The 21,324-nt window shown below is 34.7% G+C and overlaps 1 protein-coding gene across 2 annotated transcripts in view; it reads right to left on the bottom strand.

The window, feature by feature from the left end:
- The window catches only part of LOC121422484 (sodium-independent sulfate anion transporter-like), a 28,081-nt gene extending 6,940 nt beyond the window's left edge, over positions 1-21,141 (bottom strand). Inside the window, exons 1-12 of one of the 2 annotated variants that reach the window (XM_041617558.1) lie at positions 21,006-21,141; positions 18,127-18,429; positions 17,113-17,329; positions 13,733-13,898; positions 11,635-11,689; positions 11,114-11,213; positions 10,552-10,703; positions 7,067-7,139; positions 5,796-5,846; positions 4,636-4,696; positions 2,761-2,957; positions 2,022-2,152 (exon numbers count right to left, since the gene is read on the bottom strand). In XM_041617558.1, the coding sequence (XP_041473492.1) occupies positions 2,022-2,152; positions 2,761-2,957; positions 4,636-4,696; positions 5,796-5,846; positions 7,067-7,139; positions 10,552-10,703; positions 11,114-11,213; positions 11,635-11,689; positions 13,733-13,898; positions 17,113-17,329; positions 18,127-18,354 (1,431 nt within the window). In that variant the 5' untranslated portion in view covers positions 18,355-18,429; positions 21,006-21,141. Of the gene's footprint in view, positions 1-2,021; positions 2,153-2,760; positions 2,958-4,635; positions 4,697-5,795; positions 5,847-7,066; positions 7,140-10,551; positions 10,704-11,113; positions 11,214-11,634; positions 11,690-13,732; positions 13,899-17,112; positions 17,330-18,126; positions 18,430-19,332; positions 19,460-21,005 lie in introns of those variants that run through there. The other variant, XM_041617559.1, reaches the window with a different exon arrangement.
- Between the last annotated feature and the right edge of the window lie 183 nt (positions 21,142-21,324).

Here is a 21,324-nt window from a genome sequence, read left to right as displayed (position 1 = left end):
GGCAAGTATCTGTGCATTTGTGTGGGCTTAAAAATACGCCACAATGGGGCTTCCTTAGCGTCTCTATTTGATGAAAAGGCCGTCGCTTCCGCGCTCCGCGCGGGGGTGAACCCCCCCTCCCGCACCCACCCCCCAGGAGTGCCAGCACAAGTCCCCGACATGCGTGATTTTTTTTCTGGCGAGAACGCTGGGTGCATACATTGTATGCGGGCATGCAAGTATCCGATGACTGGGGTAATATGTCTGTAAAGCGCTTAGAGACATCGTTCCGATGTATTAAGCGCTATATAAATGCGGAATATTATTATTATAATAAAACCTAGGTTTAACAAGTCTAAACTGGAATTTTAAAGCACACTTCTATGGAATGCTGGCTTAATGATTTTTTATTCCACATTCGTGGCAATTATAATAATTTGTACCAGTTTATTCAATAAAATTCATGATATTTATGTATTTTCCTCTTATTCCCATATCACAACTCAATTAATTCTTTGATAACTTTTGCAGCAGGATGAGAATAATTTTAATCAATCAAAAGGTTTAAAACTAGCAGTCCACAAAAGTGTGGTCTAATTATCCCAGGTTTACATAAACCATGGCTATCAGAAACCAGCCGATGACAAAAAAAAAGACCTAGAAGGCTTTCACTTGGTCAATCCACCAATGCTCCTCAAAATCAAATTAGCAACAATCATTACTTGTTCCACACATTTATAAATATTTTTTTTTGAACAAAGATGTTTGAATATTGTATTTGTTAAAATGCAAGATAGCAGCAACATTATAACGAGAAGACGTCAATTGCATTTTCAAACAGTAATTTTGTTGTTTTCATTGTGTTACCAATTTTGAGTGTGTAATGATTAGTATCATTCAGGAATGGCACCACATACTACATTGCATATCAATCAACATATGTTTGGTGTGTCATACAAATGAATTCAATTTCTATAGACAATCTCTCATTAATTGAGATAAAATTAATTCAGCCTTGACTTTGAATGTGGCTTATGCCATACACCTTCAGTCTCATTATGTAAAGGCCTGGTCCCACTGGCCGACAGACACAAAACATATTCATAACAGATACAGCAGACAAGCAAAATGTCGGGGTGGCTCCATTCATTTTCATCCGCTCCAGACAATGGACAAAATGGGTGAACAATAAAATCAAAGTGGACAGTTGCTCGATGGATATAGAGCATATAAAAACGCATGTAAAGAGTACACAATGGGTACATAACTTTTTCCAACAGAAGGCAAGATTCTTTTTTGGTTTACATCCTCTCTGCATCCGTAAGTACAGTGGGACCAGGCATTAACTTGTTAATATTTGTGGGTTAATTACCGTCATTTAATAATTACATTATACCCACAATATATCTAATTTTTCAGATTGTTTCTTCTTGGTTCAATTCAATTTTTCATTTGATTGAAATCTGCGGCCCCGCAAGGGCTGGACATTTATTTCTCATATAAATTTGATGTAACACCCTAATACTAGAAGTTACAACAAATACAGTCCATAAAGCAATCCTCATATAATCAAATATTTTGTTTAAATTTCATTTGGCTGTGATATGTTTCTCCAAGAGTAGGTCCAATTCAAAATATTCACTGTGTATTACTCTGTGAGGCCCATAATTCAACTCTGGTGTAACATATACCATAATCTAAATCTGGGTAAAAATTATGGGGCAGCTAAATTTCTTCCCAAAAGTTGATTTAGACTGTATGCATCTTGGGGTTTACTGGAATGTATTGCCAATTTTTAATGTTGAAGAAAATTATTGTAGTTATCATTTCAAGACAGTTTGGTAATGATTAGAATGCCAAATCTAATCTCAAATTTATCATCTTGTAATAAAGATTGTTTCATATTATGCTACTCATAGTCAGTTAAACATCAAATTCAACCATCGTTCAGGATGCAGGCCCATGCATACATAGGAAGATCAAACAAGAAGTTTCAGTTCCCCTTCCCACCCCCAACAAAAAAAATGGCAAAGAACACTCACAGTGAAACCAGGTTTGCCATAGGGATATAGCAGCATCAGAAGATCTACTAAGATACCGATAATGGTACCATACTCAACTCCCAGCCACAATGAAACAAAGAAGGTCATCGCTAGGGTGATAAGGTCAGGTTCTGGAAGGGAACAAAATGCAATCAAGTAAAATAATGAGGAGTAAAATGTTAATGATGGTTATAACAATGATGATGACAAAAATTCCAGTTTAGATTCAAATGTACTAGTCTTGTACAAAGTAAATCAAGGCATATATTCACATTCCCTTATTTCTACAGTACAATTACAGCTCAAAAGACAACTATTCTCTAAAAAACACATAAAAAGTTGATAAAAAAACAAACATTATATCTTTGTGTTAATTGGAGTACTGAAATATACTGTTTTAGCAAAGACTATATTCCTACAAAAAATGACTGCACGGAAAGCAGTAGATGGCAGGTTCGAATCCCACTGGTTCCAATTTTTTCTGACTTATGATCTTATGATTTTCATCACAGATCGAGCACACTGATCTTATGATTTTCATTTCATTACAGATCGAGCATACTGATCTTAAACAAATAGGAGTAATGCCGAAAATTTGTTAACAAAAAAATGACTTGCAATCATGAATGAAATTCTTTGACTATTGTTACATTATTACATGTATATTCAAAACCAAGTCAAAAAGTAATAAGGTATGTGAATGTGTGATGGCAAAAAGAAACCTTTCAAAATGACTTACTCCTGACCCTCCACAGCTTGACAACAATGTGGTAATCTATCATAAAGATGACTGCATAGACAATCACAGCTGCTAATGAAGCCTTAGGAATATAGAAGAATACTGGTGTAAGGAAAGCAATAGAGATGATGACCAGTGTCCCTGTAACGATGCCGGAAGCCTGGGTCATTACCCCACTCTGCTCGTTAATCGCTGACCTGTCGGACATAAAACATAGACCCTTTCATCGTTAGCTTATTACAATTCACTGAATTGTTGTCTCTTGTCACTGACAGATGATATAATTGGAAATGGAGTGTGGAAATTTGAAGGGAACTTGTAACAATCGAGCAATAAAAAATAATAGTTTAAAAATGCGTGACAAATACATGGTTTGTGCATCCTACCAGATTCCCAACACCTGGGTTGAGAGTGGAAGAGATGGTCAGAAAATACCAAGAGAAGGAATTACTTTTGTTGTTTGATGCCCATGACTGCCACCCTAAAATGTGCACGAATAAAAGTAGGGACAATCATAAATGTCCACGAATAAAAACAATCATAAATGTCCCTCCATCATCAGTTCGTATGTTTGTGTTAACAGGACCCTGATCTATCAATTCTGATGTCTATTATCCCACCGCTGCCACCCTACAATCTACAGTAATTAATAAAAAAAGAAATCGTAATGTCCGTCTATCATCAACTGCTGTTACGGTCTTAAACTTTAAACTCCTGCTATAGTGTAACTCGCTCCCTAGCTTATTGAAAATGTGTCCAGTGTGTGCGCGCACTGCCTCTGTGTTGTTTGGTACCATTTGTTTGTACACCAACGCACCGGATGCACGCATAGGATCCACTGCATGCACACGTACACGATCGCCTATGATTTGCTCTAAATGAAAAATATGCTGCTGTTTTTTTACCAGGTTATTATACTTCTTAAATCTCTTTTAATTTTTGAGATGAGTAAGATGTGTTTTTCTAGAACAGACTACAACCCCCACCCCAAAAGAAAAACTTAAGTAGTTGGAAAAAAGAAACATACAGAGTGTTTGTGCGTGAATATTTTGTACTGAAGTGATTTTCTCGCATAAACTCCCCATTCACTGTGCGCTCGTACATTATATTTGCAATAGAACACTTTTACGCGAACTTACCCGGCGAGTTACACTATAAGCACAATTCGCTTATAAGACCGTAACAACTGCTATGTTTTGTGTTAACAGGACCCTGATCTATTAATTCTGATGTCTATCATCCCACCGCTGCCACCCTAAAATCTACAGTAATTATAAAAAAATCATAATGTCCGTCTATCATCCACTGCTATGTTTTGTGTTAAAAGGGCCCTGATTTATTCATTCTAATGTCTATCATCCCACCGCTGCCACCCTACAATCTATAGCAATTGTAAAAAATCAATCATAATGTCCATCTATCATCAACTGCTATGTTTTGTGTTAAAAGGGCCCTGATCTATTAATTCTGATGTCTATCATCCCACCGCTGCCACCCTACAATCTACAGTAATTGTAAAAAATCAATCATAATGTCCATCTATCATCAACTGCTATGTTTTGTGTTAACAGGACCCTGATCTATAAATTCTGGCATCTAGCATCTCACAGCTGTCACCTGAAAATCTACAGTAAGATCAAGAGTAAACAGGTAATGTAGAACCATCAATCTACATTAATATTGTAGGGATCTTGTGAAATCAGCATTGTAAATGACAGAGCACATGTTAGGATTATTACCTGGCACATCAGATACAAGTGCTATATCATGTCTTCATAGTTTGTTTATGTATGCAGAACACAGATTTCATCTTTATTTCCATTTGAAGGATGCAAATTACATTTGGTACAAAGTAGTATGATGAATTGTTTATACCTTGAAAAGCTGCCTGTTATAGGATACCCCGATATAAACGATGAACCAATATTACAAGCACCTGCAGAAACAAAGCAATTTTGATAAAGATTTTATTCATTTTTGTTAATTCATCTGCAATTAGAGCCAATCTTATTTAACATTTTAAATACAAAACAACCATTTGTATTGTTCTTTACAGTAGCCCTATATAACACCACCTCAAGTCCTCAACTACTCAAATCAGGCCAGGTTTCTAACCCATAATGCATCATTCTTACCGATGTAGTCTTGCAATATAGGCCCACTTGAATAAGACACTAATTCACTATACAATACATTCATATCGCAAAAAAATGTTTATACCAAGTACAAGTACCTCTGAAAACATTTTATTTTCTCTATAAAATAGAATTATAGGCTAATTTATCCTCTGCATTACTAATAATCATCTTAAAATGTATATTTTCAGACTAGCTATTCATAACAGTCGGTATAACGGGTCGTGTGGTCCAGTGGTTAGAACATTGGATTCATAATCGCAAGGTTGTGAGTTTGAATCCCAACTCTGCCATTGTCTCCACTTTGATAAATAGGCCAGAGAGTGATATCTTTTGTCTATAACGTCAGCCAATATGACTGATTAACCTAGATGTAAAATGTTTCATAGGTAATTGGTTATATACCAGCTTGGTATTTACCAGCAAAATGCTGTCCTGCCGAGTTCCTACAGGAGTTACCACAAACAGAAACAGAATAATACACGTACACTCAACTAGAGACGACAAATAGTGTTGGTCACTTCACTCTCATTTAAATGTTTCATTCATTGATATTTTTAGAAAAAAACAAACACTTTTTAAAATGGAAATGCTTTTTTATAGGCTTTGTTTATTGACTGTCTACAATAAAAACTCAAAGACATTTTGCATAAGTGTTTGTTTCAATAGCTTTTATAAGTTTTATTGTTAAAACCAATGTAAACTAAGATTACTATGTAAACCTGAAAGATAAATCGAAAAGTTTTGATCCATCAATCAAATTGGAAATGAGAGTAGCATGACACCTCTTCCCCTACCTCCGAAATTAACATCATAAGTTCAGAGGGACAGCTGCTGCCAAAGTTGAGAGCAAATATTTATCAATGAAGCAATCAAGCAACCAAATTACTCAGTACTCACCTATCGCTATAAGCTCTTGGTTTGTGTCAACACGGTAGCCATTTTTACGGGCTGTTGGTAGCAACATAACAAAAATAGAAAAATATATCACTTTATATATCGTAACAAAATACACTTTCCCTATTTTAATTACTGAAAAAAAAAATCAAATAACATCAAACTGTCTTATATATTCAAATATTCATACATATCATACTGCAAACATGCATATCAACGAGTTAGAGATGAATCCCAGCTAAGCTCACATTGAGGAACAAAATCATGACACTCATGGATTACAACAGCATCAAAGAGCTTGAGTTTGAAAAATCACAAAATAAAAATTTCAACAATGGACTTCTTATATCTTTAGTGTTAAATATTCAAGGGGGTGTTTCTTACAAAAAGATGTCTATAAGGTAATACAATCATTCAAATCCTAAATATGAATGCAAAAAAAAGCAGTCAAAATATTGATAACTTTCATTCAGAAATGAGCTAAAGTATAAATTTTCAGAACTCCCATCTAACATTCTCATCCTTTAAAATAAACTCTGTCGAAAGTAAAGTTTGGATGAGAATCAAAATAGGATCAATGAGAATCAAGTAACACCTGCTAAATAACCATAAATTTGTGCAGCCAATTTGCCACTTCAAGCATTTTGTGAAGGAAACATTTATGCATACAAAGAGGTGAATTTGAAAGGAATTTACATAGCTTAACAAAGATAGGTCATTTATATCTACAGACATTTCTATGATTGAATGAAATTGGATTTTGTATCAGGGCAAATGCTGAAACTAATGAGAGGGGATTAGAAGTGAAGCGTGGTAAAAAGAAAGTTATTTCAATCAACTGAAATTGCAAACACTATAATTATGAAGCACTCTACATACATGCATCTGAATGTTAATCAGAAAATATTGAAATAATTCACTTTTGTTATATGAATTCCACATTGTCTAATTTATGCAAAAGTGTTGTAAAACAGTTATAGCATTAGCCATATTGAAATAATCTCTTAATCAATGAATGGCAACTTTATACAGGAATACTGAGGTATGTCAATTGAACTTACAATCACAAAATATACCTTTGTAATTAATATAAACTCATATGAAGTCTATAAAGTTGTTTACTACCTCCATGGTAACAGAATCAAAATAATGTATATGTAAATAGAAAAAGCCTCACTAGTACAAACATGGAAAACTACTGTCTCATCTTTTGTACATGCCAAACATATCATTGAATATTTATCAGTTATGCAAACATTCAAAAAGCCACTTACCAAACCCTTTGACAATAGCTATATTTTCCAGAAAGCCAAGCATAGGAATGATTATTAGACCTATATTCAAGTTCTGGCAACAGGGGGGTTAATGCAACAGAAAAAAAACAAGCAATTAGTAAAGACATGCAAAGCAAACAAAAACTTCATAATAGAGGTTCTGATGAATACTTCACAAAAAATGGAATAAAGCACTTTCAAAGACTACAGGTTTAAATTAAAACTACTCTCCAACATGTAATTCATGCATAATTTTGTTTGTTTTCAGTACAGTGCACATTAAAGACTAAATATCTATCAGCAGAGATTTTTCAGGTTTTACGACATAGCTATTCTAAATTCAAATATAATTTTCAGCTTCAATAGATAATCAAGGTGAAAAATGCAAGGGAATGAAAGTTGGAAAATATGTGATTTTACTTTTGCATGCACTATTTTACTATCTATCTAAACCTTATAATAGCTTCTTTTTCAAGAATGGTGAAAAATAAATCAGCCATCTCATCGATAGAACAACAAAGAAGAAAGTAATATTCAGAACATGTCACAAACATTTTCCACACGTGGCAAATTTTGTATATCACTGAAAAGAACAAAGCTTAGAATTATCAATCATTGATTAACAGCCTGTATAAAGCGTAGGAAAAGGTGCAAGTTGCATGTATATTAACCTATCAAACTAATATTTCAAGCATAAAATCACTTTTTAGTGACTGATTCTGTACAAAAATTGAAACTGTCAGTTAATTGTTTTTAATGCCCTCTCTAAATCATGTTAAAAATTTTTGCACTTTGAATACTCATCTTACAAATTTGATGCTTGCATATTACAATGCTACATACAAAAGAAGTGTCCTGAAATTCTGAAACTACTTCATACTTGAAGAAGGTTCTATACAAAAACAAAAATCTCACCTTTTTTTTTAGTTGGGGATGTGAATATCAAATTTTAAATCATATCTTTCACACAAATTATGTTAAGATATCCTTTTCAATTTTATCTGATAATGATGAAAAGTCATGGGGAAGCTTCCTTTGGCTAGGCTTACAGGTTCATTACAAAACAAAACTATGCCAAGAAATTATCCATAGCCTTGAGTTTCAAATTTCACATTGTGACACATCATCAAACAGCTGAACTTGTGGACAAGCAATCGCAATCACAAACGAAGCATAAAGCAGTGTTACGTAATCAGAGCAAGATGTCTAGAAAGATCTGGAAGGATCAAATAATTAAACAGGTGAACCAGAGCTAACAAATTTTCACTTTGAACGTGTAAGCATGTTACAGGATGTTGGTTTGTGTTAATAGTCATGAGACCTGTAATTGGAGCCTAGGAGTAGACTTAGGATTGTCGCCAACCTCAGTAACCGAAGGTAAATGAGGGTCTTGACTCTTTAGTTCAGTCAGAATTGTGCTTTCTTATTTTTAATCTCACAAGTCTGATGGACTTGAATAATGGACAGATTTATTATGAGTAATTAAATAAGCCTTTCAATATCTCTGTGATTCAGGACTTTTTGGTCCCTTTAAACTTGAAATGATTAATTTAGAGATTAATCACAATTTAATAAAGGTGAACAATTTACCGGTAATAAATATTAACATCAAAACACAATAATAACTTGATGAATGAATGAAACAAAGACATTAATCCATCAATAAAGTAAACTCATTAATACATAATTTAATAATGGATGAATGAAAGAATGAATGGATAATAATAATAATAATTAGACTTATATTGCACAAATCCACTCTGTAGAGTGCTCAAGGCGCTTTTTAGGAAATTATAAAAGAAATTAAGAAGAATTGAAGATAAATAATTTAAGGTATTGTTTGAAAGTTTCAGAGGTCAAGCACTGTTTGATGTTTTCAGGGGGGCTATTCCATAACTTGGAGGATGAGTGAACAAATGATGGAATGGATGGATGGAATAATGGGAAAAAAACATCAAATCAATGAACCCACAATCTATATAACAACATGACAAAAAGCTGAAAAATCAATGCAGAAATCACAATTTAGAAAACTCCAACATTTCTAATGGAATGGATGATTATAGATTGGTTTATCATCACATTTTAAAAGAAATATTCTAATTTGTTCTTCATGATGATGGCAAAGATGTGTGTATAATTAAATGACACAGAACTATCCTATTCAAAATCAGATTACACTGTCATTCACAAAATTAGCCTAGCATTCAGTCTTTTACAATATATCTCAAGCTATATGCATATTACACTGTCAACCTTTGAGTCTGCACAGTTTCACAATCCTCTTAATAAAAAAAATTGTATTGGTAATTTTTTGGTGTAAGGGCTATACACTGTACATTGTCTACACTGAGCCACAAAGATCTGACTTTAATAATAATATAAAATATAATAAATTATCATTAAACTGGCAACAAGTATACATGTACATGTATCATTTTTACTTGAGCATAATAAAGCTTTATGCAGAATTGAGAGAAAGTAATTAATTACACTGATCTCATTAGGACTTGAACTGCAATGGACAGCTGTTAATGTTTGTTTTTCATTTAAGAGTATTGATATGGTTACTTTCATTAAAGTTTAACATTCCAGCATTGTTAAAACGATATAAGGTCATAAGTTGACCCAGCTCTAATCCAGTCATCGTAATGATTGGTTGACTAGCATAATCCTGATCTGAACCAGGACTGTGTTTATATCTTACTGGAAGAAAAACCTTGCAAATTTTTGTTATTCCTGACTTATTTGCTGAATTAAAAAAACAACTACCTCCACCTTTTTAACACAGGGACTATTTTCCTGTCCAGGGGAGGGGATGATTTAACATAAAAAGATACGATCAATAGTAAAAACCGAATTGTAAATATTAATTGATTGTAACTTTTGCTACATACAATTATTCTAAATTGGTTGTTGTCAGAAATTTCAAAGTGAACAAAAACTTCAGAATAGAGGTTCTCATGAATACTTCACAAAAATGGAATAAAGCATTTTCAAAGACTACAGGTTTAAATTAAAACTACTCTCCTAATTCATGCATATCTGTGTTTGTTTTCAGTACAATGCACATTGGATCGGCAGAGATTTTTCAGGTTTTATTGCATAGCTATTCTAAATTCAAATATATTTTTCAGCTTCAACAGATATTTTAGGGGTCAAGGTGAAAAATGCAAGGGAATTAAAGTTGGAAAAATAAGTGATTTTACTTTTGCATGCACTATTTTACTATCTATCTAAACCTTAAATAGCATCTTTTTCAAGTATGATGAAAAATAAATCAGCCATCTCATTTATAGAAAGACAAAGAAGAAAGTAATATTCAGAACATGTCACAAACATTTTCCCATCTATCCCCCCAAAATATGTTACAGCTATTATGATTTATAACCCATACTAATGAGCATGAAAGGGACTACCCATGCTCTTTCCTGCACACATGAAACATCCCGGAATACTGTTATGATGCGAAGTGATTTTCTTACTTTGATAATGTTATCTGCTCCAAAGTTTGGTATAGCCAGGGGAGGAAGGCCATCTGTGACATTACCAACAATGGTAAAAACCTCATCATTGCCACTCTCATGAAGACCATATGTTATAGCTGCTGCTATGATGACGATAACAGCGTTACGAGCTAAAGAAGAAGAAAAGAAACAATGAAGGTTGGACATGTAAGCTTACACATGTAGCCATATTCAAAAACTACCTTTCTACTACTGAGTGATAATATTCTCCTCCTCCTCTTGGTCCCCCTCCTTCCTCTTTCCTCCTCCCCCTCCCCTCTTTCTCCATCGTATATCGTATTCACCTCCTCCTCTACTTCTTCTTATTCCTCCTCCTCCTCCTTCTCCTTTTTCTTCTTCGTCTTTGTCTTCTTCTTCTTCTTCTTCTCCTCCTAAACTTCTTCATCTCTTCAATAGCTTCATGAAATTTTACATCCACTTCACCATCTGTGATTATGCATGCCTCATTTAAAAAAATGTTAAACAATATACATGTATATTTCTATTATAGTTACGTTGACACAAAGTTGTGAATACTTACCAGTTCCAAAAATCCAGATGAATTTCCAGATTATCTTTTTTCTTATTGGTGGCTTTTTCCCCAGCTTTTCTATTCTTTTCTGTGCCTTATTCTTCATGAACTGTTTGGAATAAAGATAATAAATGACGTGATTAGTATATCAATAGCTGTCTAAAACTTAGGTCATAATGTTAATTATATTGATGTACATGTACCATGTTTTAGACTCCAAAAGATGTAGGAAACATCAACTCTCATTCCTTTCCACAATTTGAGAAGACAAAGGGACATACACACACTTGACACATATTTTCTTAATATATACCAGGGGGCCGTTTCATAAAGCTGTTCGTAAGTTAAGAGCGACTTTAAGAACGACTGGTGATCCTTTCTTATGCGCTGAACCATCACCAATGAATATACAATTTACCATACGAAAGGATCACAAGTCGTTCTTAAAGTCGCTCTTAACTTACAAACAGCTTTATGAAACACCCACCAGCTTCAAGGAAATGGGGAAAAAATCATTACAATTTACTTACTCTCATTAAAGCAAGTGCAACAATACAGCTCAATCCAAGCGTAAGGTCCTGCCACCTAAACAAGGATGGAGAAAAAAAAGGAGAGAAATTTATTCCTTCAGCAGTCATCCTAAGTATAATATTATATTTTCCTCAATAATGTACATCCGATAGCATAATTGTGGTGATGATAGAAGTCTTAAGCTGCTCCACCTGACTACTAAATAGCAAACATTTTCTTTACCATTGTTCAAATGTATACTACTACTACTACTACTACCATTGTTGATTATTCAAATGTATACTACTACTACTACTTCTACTGCCACCACCACTAACTACTATTAGTACTAATGTATCACATGTGTAGTATTACAATTTCAACTACTTCCACTACTATTTGTACCACTACTACCACTACTACTACTACTACTACTACTACTACTACTACTACTACTAAGTACTACTACTACTACTACTACTACTACTACTACTACTACTACTACTACTACTACTTCTACTACTACTACTACTACTACTACTACTACTACTTCTACTACTACTACTACTACTACTACTACTACTACTACTACTACTACTACTACTACTACTACTTCTCCTACTATACAGTACTACTTCTACTTCTACTACTACAGTACTACTACTACTACTACTACTACTACTACTACTACTAATCTTAAACCACCTGTACAGCATATAGAGTAAAATTGTACCATGTAATCTTACAACAAAGTTTTGAGCATGGTGTCAATTCTATTTCTACATATATTTTGAAAGAAATGGCTTTAGCAAGTTACATCTTTTGTTTCATGTATTTTCAGATACAAGATTGGATATATTGTGGCACTTATTTACATGGAGGTAACAATTTCTCTAAATTACTAAAAAAATATGTCCTTTTCACTTCCGCATTAAATACAAACCCACAGTTATCTTTGAATAGTGCATAAAGTACCACAAATAAAAAAATGTTAATCATAAACTCAAAACATATATGAAAGATCTTTCAGTAATTACTGAGAGTTAATAATCAGAGAGCAAATACAGTCTGCTCAGTTATCATCGCCTAATGGAATTTTATAGCAATGAACTTTGATCACTTCCAGCTTTACTAGAGAACGGTTCATCTGATGTATATGGTCACATGTCATGAGGTCGCCTACTTTCACATTACATGGTGATTTACGCTTTAGTTTGCATTCTCTTTCTAACTTCAAAGTCTATATAGAATGGATGAGAAAATTCCCAGCAATATGATTGGTTGAGAGCTATGCAAGAATTTTTACTGGGCTGCATGAACGATACCGATGATCAAAACGATATCCGCTGTAAACAAGCTATCACCCAAAAAAAGGTCATTGTGATGTCAATGCGCATGTACTGTTATGCTTGTTTACGCCAAAATTTTGTTACATTAGTGTGGATAGATCTCACATACTAACACAGGAAATGTTCATTTGGATGATGAATAGAGAATGTAGCTTTTGGGTCCTTTAAAAAAACATATTAAAATAAGAAGTATTTTGATTACTGGTATTTGTTTTTCTCTTCAGATTATGACCTTTAGAATATTGACCCCAATCTTATTATTAGAAAATCTGGCTATACATTTTGAAAACCATTGTGGTTAAGAAACAAAGTGCAAAGCTTCTGCACCCCCTCCCCCATCATGATGATCATCATACAAAAATCTTTGAAATATTGCAAATTATTCACAAAACTTGTACAAATATACAATTAGGAAGCTGCTTATCAAATTCTATTGCCTCACCACAAGGTGCTATGCAAATATTTACTGTTTAAATATAGTATTTGAGCTTTACACTCTGATTTGATCATATTCACTTGTAAAATATAAGTAATACTACTAAATAATACATGCAAAATCAAAATCAAGTCATTTCCCAAACACTCACTAACATGTTCTCACTTTCTTAACCCTTGGCAGACTTATTTTTGCATGAACTCACATTTTATCTGTTTCTAAAAAGGCGGTTCTGAATAAAAATGGTTTAAGTGTGTATCAATTGTGCCACAAGATTTTTAAAATAATTTTTACATGAACATCTACAATGAATAAAATGTAACAAGTCATCACCTTGTTTCCTTTATATGCTTGAATGTCTCGATGAGGTCATGAATGAACGTCTCCGACGGGAATTTCACACCTAGAATGGTTTTGACCTGACTCATCGCTATGGTAATAGCTGATGCAGAGGTAAAGCCTGATATTACCACAGCAGATATATAGTTGGCAATAAAACCTTTGGAAAGACAAGAAAAGGAAATATTGAAAGTTAGTGACACCATATTGGATATTTTTTTATCACGTTCCAGATCGTCACCTTAATTGACTATGTCTGCATGATCACGTCATATTTTGAATAAAAAGGGGATTCTTTTTAATAGCATGATTTGTAGGCACTAAATGGAGGCGATCTTTTAAAAAGATTTGCTCTGATGAGCTATATGCACTGACTCTTAATCTCATGGATTTGATAAATCTATATAAGAGTGTGCTAAAAATAAAAATGGGTTTCTATATTCTAATTGATAATGGAAAAAGGTTGAATTTGTGGATGCAGAACAATTGTGTTCACACCTTGAAAGTCAACAGGAATTTAATGAACATCTAAAATACTCCTGAGCACATGCAGCTCCAATATACAACCGGGGCATAGTACATGTAGCCTATATATTACAGTACAATATTGCAAGGCCAAAAGGGTGATGTAGTTGATGGGCTAAATGGATTTATGCTATTGGTAACTCTGTCATCCCCTATATAACTGCATGGTCTGTAGCCAAACAGAATCCAAGGGCAGTTCTGAATAAGTAACCATCAGTCATAAAATGACCCTGGAATCAAGGCATTCATGCTTTATTTGCATATCTCAACGCATGTTACTCAAAATACTGCAATAATGAATGATTCATCACATCCACCGCATAACATCTTTAAATTCAAGATTCGCTCAGACATTCACCTCCACATAGTCGCACCCAAGAGTTCCTGTTGTCACTACCATTTTTTGTGCCTAATTCAATTTATATTATGTATAATGATAAAGTGTAACGCTGCGACTTTTGTAGCCATGAATATCAGTATTCAACCTTTGAGACGTCTTGCCAGTCCACATGGTCTATATTAAGTTTATTTTCTATAGTTCAAATTTCAACACACTTGCAATCTGTGCATTCTAGACTCTGTCATAATTTTCTCCTATCCATCCCCCCCCTCTCTCTCTCTCTCCTTTCATCTATTTCCTTTTTCTCTTGCTGTCTTCACAGTGCCCACTTTCTGTCTCTATTTCTATGTCCCTGTGACTTTCTCTCTCTTCTTGCCTGCATGGTCCCTACCATCACCTCTCTTCAGTTATAACTTTCAGCTTTATTTCTTTTCACTGTTTTTCCTATGTCCATGTCAATCCTGTAATTGTTTTTCTGTCCAGTCTAAACTCTAAAGTGGTTACAAAGGGAATCATATTAAATGTTTAGCATTACTGGATGTAAGGGAAAAGCTGCTCTATACAGTCATGTAAGAAAAACAAGTGGAATGCCTCTGGCCGTCTCACCTGCATCACGCGGTTCAATATAGCAGCAGTGCTGACTTTGAAAACTACTCTAACTTGCACAAGATCTTCAATGATACATGGTTACTCTTATGTCCACTTTTTATGAACTAGACCAATAAACTTTCAGAGATATGATGGTTATTCAACAAAAAAACCCAACATGGCCAAAGTTCATTGACCTTACATGACCTTTGACCTTGATCATGTGACCTGAAACTCGCACAGGACGTTCAGTGATACTTGATTACTCTTGTGTCAAAGTTTCATGAATCAGATCCATAAACTTTCAAAGTTATGATGGTAATTCAACAGATACACCCAATTCGGCCAAAGTTCATTGACCTTTGACCTTGGTCATGTGACCTGAAATGCGCACAGGAGGTTCAGTGATACTTGATTACTCTAATGTCCAAGTTTAACGAACTAGACCAATAAACTTTCAAAGTTATGATGGTAATTCAACAGATACCCCCAATTCGGCCAAAGTTCATTGACCCTAAATGACATTTGACCTTAATCATGGGACCTGAAACTTGCACAAAATGTTCAGTGATACTTGATTACTATTATGTCCAAGTTTCATGAATCAGATCCATAAACTTTCAAAGTTATGATGGTAATTCAACAGATACCCCCGATTCGGCCAAAGTTCATTGACCCTAAATGACCTTTGACCTTAATCATGGGACCTGAAACTTGCACAAAATGTTCAGTGATGCTTGATTACTATTATGTCCAAGTTTCATGATTCAGATCCATAAACTTTCAAAGTTATGATGGGAATTCAACAGATACCCCCAATTCGGCCAAAGTTCATTGACCCTAAATGACCTTTGACCTTGGTCATGTGACATGAAACTCTAATAGGATGTTCAGTAATACTTGATTAACCTTATGGCCAAGTTTCATGAACTAGGTCCATATACTTTCTAAGTTATGATGTCATTTCAAAAACTTAACCTTAGGTTAAGATTTGATGTTGACGCCGCCGCCGTCGGAAAAGCGGCGCCTATAGTCTCACTCTGCCATGCAGGTGAGACAAAAATGTGATAGTAGTCATAAAACACTGTGGAGCATATTGTGATGAAATACAAGGAAAATAATTCCTGTTACAGATGTGTCTGTATATAGCTAGATATTGGTAGCTGTGAAGTTTTAATAGGTAGTTTTCATATTTACTACAGGAAAACTCTCTACAACGCATCAATTCCTTTGAAAATGTAATTAAAATCACAATGGAGAGCTGAGAGGCTTTTGTCAAAAGTTTTCTCTCATGATGTCACATTGGCTGGGTCAATACTATATATACAGGCACAGATTCTACTTCATAAAAAATATTTTCTTTGTGATATGTGTTTTTATAGGGGACGAAAGTATGTTTCATAGATTTTTTCAAACAATTTTCGAAAGAATATTTCCCAATTTGCTAAGCTCCGTCTCATTCCATTTGTGACATCATTTGTCAATCTAAATCAGTATCACTAACATTTTTACAGCTAACAATGTTATGTAACTTCCCACAGCTCATGAGGTACATATGCTCAAAATAGAATCTTTTCATTTGCTGCTGCAGCAAGTCAGACATTAGCCTATTAACAGGTGGTTTGCAAGATAATGATGGGAATGGGATCTGACCTCTGTTTTAGGGGTGGAGCTTTAACAAGTTTTATTTAAAATTCTACAAAACATATTTTGATTCTTAAATTGTAACACAAGTGTATTAGCACTGAAGACCAATAGGGGTCAACTTAGAATTGGATGGCACAACACCTTTAATAATTATACAAACTTGTTGAAATATTAGATTCAATATACCCTATCAGCAACAACAGTGAAAAACACATTAGATTTATAGGCATTCAAAGTTTTGTTTTATCCATTGCTCATGCTGCTCACTACTCACCTAAATGAAGGACCCCAAATACAATTTGGACTATTCCACAGAAGAATGCCAACAGTATGGCATAGGTTGGATCGTTCAATCCATCGTCTCCTGGTAGGGGTGTTCCATACTGGGCCACAAGGAGGGACATGATGGCTGTGGGACCAACAGAGATATCTTTGGACATGCCAAAGACAGCATACATAAAACCACCCATGATGGCTGCATAGAGTCCATACTGTGGAATTAAATCAGAAAAAAACAATGGTCTTCGGAGATGGAGGACTAAAAACATTTCATCAGGGGTGTGTTTCATGACAATGTCAGCTCTGACTAAATTGTCAACTCTGACAATTTCAGTGGAATGTATGTTTACTGCCAGAGAATGAAAACTCGTCACTGTTGACAAGCTTCATAAATTTATGGTCATCTTTTAACTATACAGTATGTACAGCTGAAAATGTAATTTACGTACAAGTAATCAACATTAAATCAAACGCTTCTTTGCATATAATCTATATAAAAAAAAAGGTATGTAGTCATGAAGATAGGTTTTTCACGAATAATGTATTCTTACAGTACTCCATCTTTCAGGAGGAGCCCAGTACTGCAGGCTATGATATCTTGTTATAGGCCCATTTAATATCATTATTTTGGGAAAATTTACAGGCAAGGATCCAGGGCAACACTGGGGGCACATAACCCCTCCTTTTGAAATTTAACATCAGGAAGGAGAGTCATACCTTTCAATTTGTTTCGAATTTTGGCTTATCAAAGAAGGACCAATTTGGTCCTTCCTTCGGCAGTGATCTCTTCTTTCTTTTTCCAATTCTAAATTGCAATTTCCCAACAAAATCAATCAACTTTCTCTGTGTTCAAGTGAACAATTCTAATCATGTTCAAACTGCGAACTGAATCTTTAACTTTTCCGCAAGTGAATGATGGCACTCTAATGCACATTTGGATGGCAATTTGAATCGTTATCTAATTTGTTAAAAACATTTTGTTAAATAGCGAACAGGCCTAAATAGTTACCTCTGATGGAAGTTTTGCAATGCCAGCATAAGCAAGTCCTTGAGGTAGCACAGTTAGACCCACTGTGAGTCCAGCAATGACATCATTGACTCCTTTGTATGGACGGTACCGTGGCAGCCACATAGAAATGGGAAAGCGCTCCTTCCATTTTTCTACAGAGCAGTAATCCTTGACCTTGGCTTTCAATCTCCTTACCACCTCCTTTCTCTGACGGTTTGACGAGCTCATGGTGACAGCCCGGGGTGACGGTGGATGCTTGTGTGGAGGGATAAGTGCACGTTCTTATTGTTTACAAGAAGTCATCTAATGGAAATAGAATTAAGAAATCTATGAATTTACTTTAAAATTGAAATGAATTTGAAGGACGATGTACAGGCAAGTCCCCTTTTCAAATTCCTGGGTGGTGTTTCACAAAGATTTAAGTATGACTTAGGTCGCACTTAAATGCTGACGCGTGTTATGATACATGTATGCAATGCGCAATATCTCATTAATCAATACGCAGTAGTGCGCATCCTGTCCTCTTGGCATGATCTGATGAATACTGTCATGCACGACAAGACAAGTGCTAGTCTAAGTCATGCTTAAATCTTAGTAAAACACCCCCATCCCCCCACTGGTCATCTAGGCTCATCATCACCAATATTTCTATCTACTGGTATCAGTTTACTATGCCCAATTTTAATTGCATGGTTATGCAAACAAATTAATAAAATCATGTAGTAAAACATTAAAAAGTCAAAATATCATGATATCAAAATGATAATCATGTAAAAACAAATTATCACAAAAGTACTTGCAACAAAGCCAGACTGGAAAAAAGGTTATGTTCTTCATGTATGAGAATGGAAAGAATAAAATCATATTCCTTCATAAATGCTGTCACCTGAAATAAATCAATGAAAACAATCATATCATTATGAAAATAATGACAAGCATCAAATAGACTGACAACAAAACTTCTGAAATGGCATTTCTATTTATTTTTGACATCATTTTAGTACTAACCAATCTTCTGACATGGAGTAGAATCATAGACACAGATTTTTTTTCATATACCAATTAAAACAAGAGCCGTCACAAGTAGGCCATATAATCACACTTTTGCCTTGCAAAACATAATCTATACAGATTAATAAATATTTGACAATTAATAATATGAAAGTCAATATTGTAAGATAAATGATCATTAGATGATTTACTTACATGAAACACAAAATTTAATGCAACAGAATGATCTTCTTTTTAAGTCTTCATGTACTTTGAGAGATATATTACACATCCACATAGGCCGACATTTTTAAGATCATCCCTAACTCGATTACAATGTACAAGTTGTACTAATTAAATACAATATCTACATGGGTTCTCAATGTCCAACCATGTCCTAAAAGTATCCATATAAAATAACCTGGTACCAGCCTCTCCCTCTTGATATTAATGCTTGGGCTACCATACCCTGCATATCCCTGTGTTTAGCCTATTCAAAGAGGGGAATCCAATAGTCAGAGAGTTAAATGGAAATGCCTTGAGTAGACATGCAGGTAGCAAATCAGGGTACATTTCCTGCACAAAATATAATCTATATGAATAATAATATCCCTGGAGGCTATTTACATATTTATTTTTTTTTGTGTGTGCAGGCATGCTTTAACTACTTAAGAGCCTTGTGAACTTTATTTTTTAATTTAAACTTGAGCAGAATTTAATAAGAGAAATTTACAGAAGGGGTTAAGGAAATAATCAATTAATTTTCATCAGAGGTAAAGGTGCCTTATATTTCACTTAAAATGAATTTCTCGGAAAGTTCGTTTTGCGACAGCCATCCTACCCCTAACCCCATATATACATTTCTTTCACTTTGGGTGGCTGTCGCAAAAGGAACTCTTCCCAATTTCACTTTCACAAAACCATATCACTCCAGCACGTGTGTATTCAGCTTCTAAAAGATACTTGCATGCCTATCACTTTTAGCTGAACATCGTTCTAAATGTGAAATTGAAGAAAATTTTTACTTCTGAAAGTAAATCTGTAAAATAAGTTTATACAAGAGAAAAGTACATTTCCGTGAAAAGGAAAAATGAATTTGGTATAAAATAAAGTGAAACCAAATTTTTAGAAAAGTGAAATGTTTTAAAAGTGAGATTCAGATGGGAAAATTTTTCCCCTCATCAAAACTTAAAGAATTTCAGTTGGAACGTAGTCTAACATTGATTGAAAGTAATTATGAATTATAAATATCGTAGGGAAACAACAAATTCAAGAATGAATACTTTTAAGCTTTATAATCATTTTTAGCAGGAAAAAAACAAAGCTAGGAAAGCCTGAAGTATATCAGACTATGGTTTTATGACAAGAGAAATCTTCTAAAATCAAGATTGTATTTGGCCTATTGGCCTCTACAAGCTAGTATTTCGATTCTGTTCGAATTATAATAATAATATATCTTGCAGCAACTGCACTGGTAATTTTGGTTTTAAAAATGAATAAATAAAAAAGTTTTGTGGAAGAGCAATTAGCATGTCCACTCATCATGATCTCATGTATGAGAATAAAAATCAACAAGGTATTCATGGCATAATACACTGATCAAACTATATATTTCAAAGATGCTAATGAATTCCATCGCTATATTCATCCATCAGTTATTATCGCTACGTTACCCATCCCTGCACCTACCACTACCAGTACCGAATACGCAGGGTAGGTGGTGGGTAGAGCCGCGCACCCCTAACTTGCCCTGCCCGTGCGATGATGCACCGGACCGGCTTCGATGGGGGGGAAACCCCGGCCCCGATCGCCCCGTTAAATCTCTCGCCGTGCTGTCTTGGACTCCCTGGTAAAAATATGGTACAAATTTTGATAGAGAAATTACTTACCCCTGAGGCAAAGTCTGTGGTGTGATGTGGGATCTTAAGGCAGCCGATCTTAAAAATTGATCCGTGTCTATCTTTTCACAAAACGAAAACCACCGGTAATTCCACTTGTTCACTCCTGAACGGGTTAAACGCCAAGACGAAGCTGATCAATCGCGCAATTATCGATTGATGAATTGGCAGGTGCGTTGAAAAAGCGAGGTGGGCGGAACTTTTCTTGCGGAGGCGATTGGTAGGTGGCGCCAAACCCCTGCGCTGCCAAACCAATATTACCTGCATCATGGCAATGACCTAAAGGGGTCAATCCACTTTGGACCATTCC

This window comes from Lytechinus variegatus, chromosome 10, assembly GCF_018143015.1.
Source record: "Lytechinus variegatus isolate NC3 chromosome 10, Lvar_3.0, whole genome shotgun sequence".
Classification (NCBI taxonomy): Eukaryota; Metazoa; Echinodermata; class Echinoidea; order Temnopleuroida; family Toxopneustidae; genus Lytechinus; species Lytechinus variegatus.
Note: the sequence above shows the minus strand (reverse complement) of the source record. Positions and strands in the feature narration are given on the sequence as shown.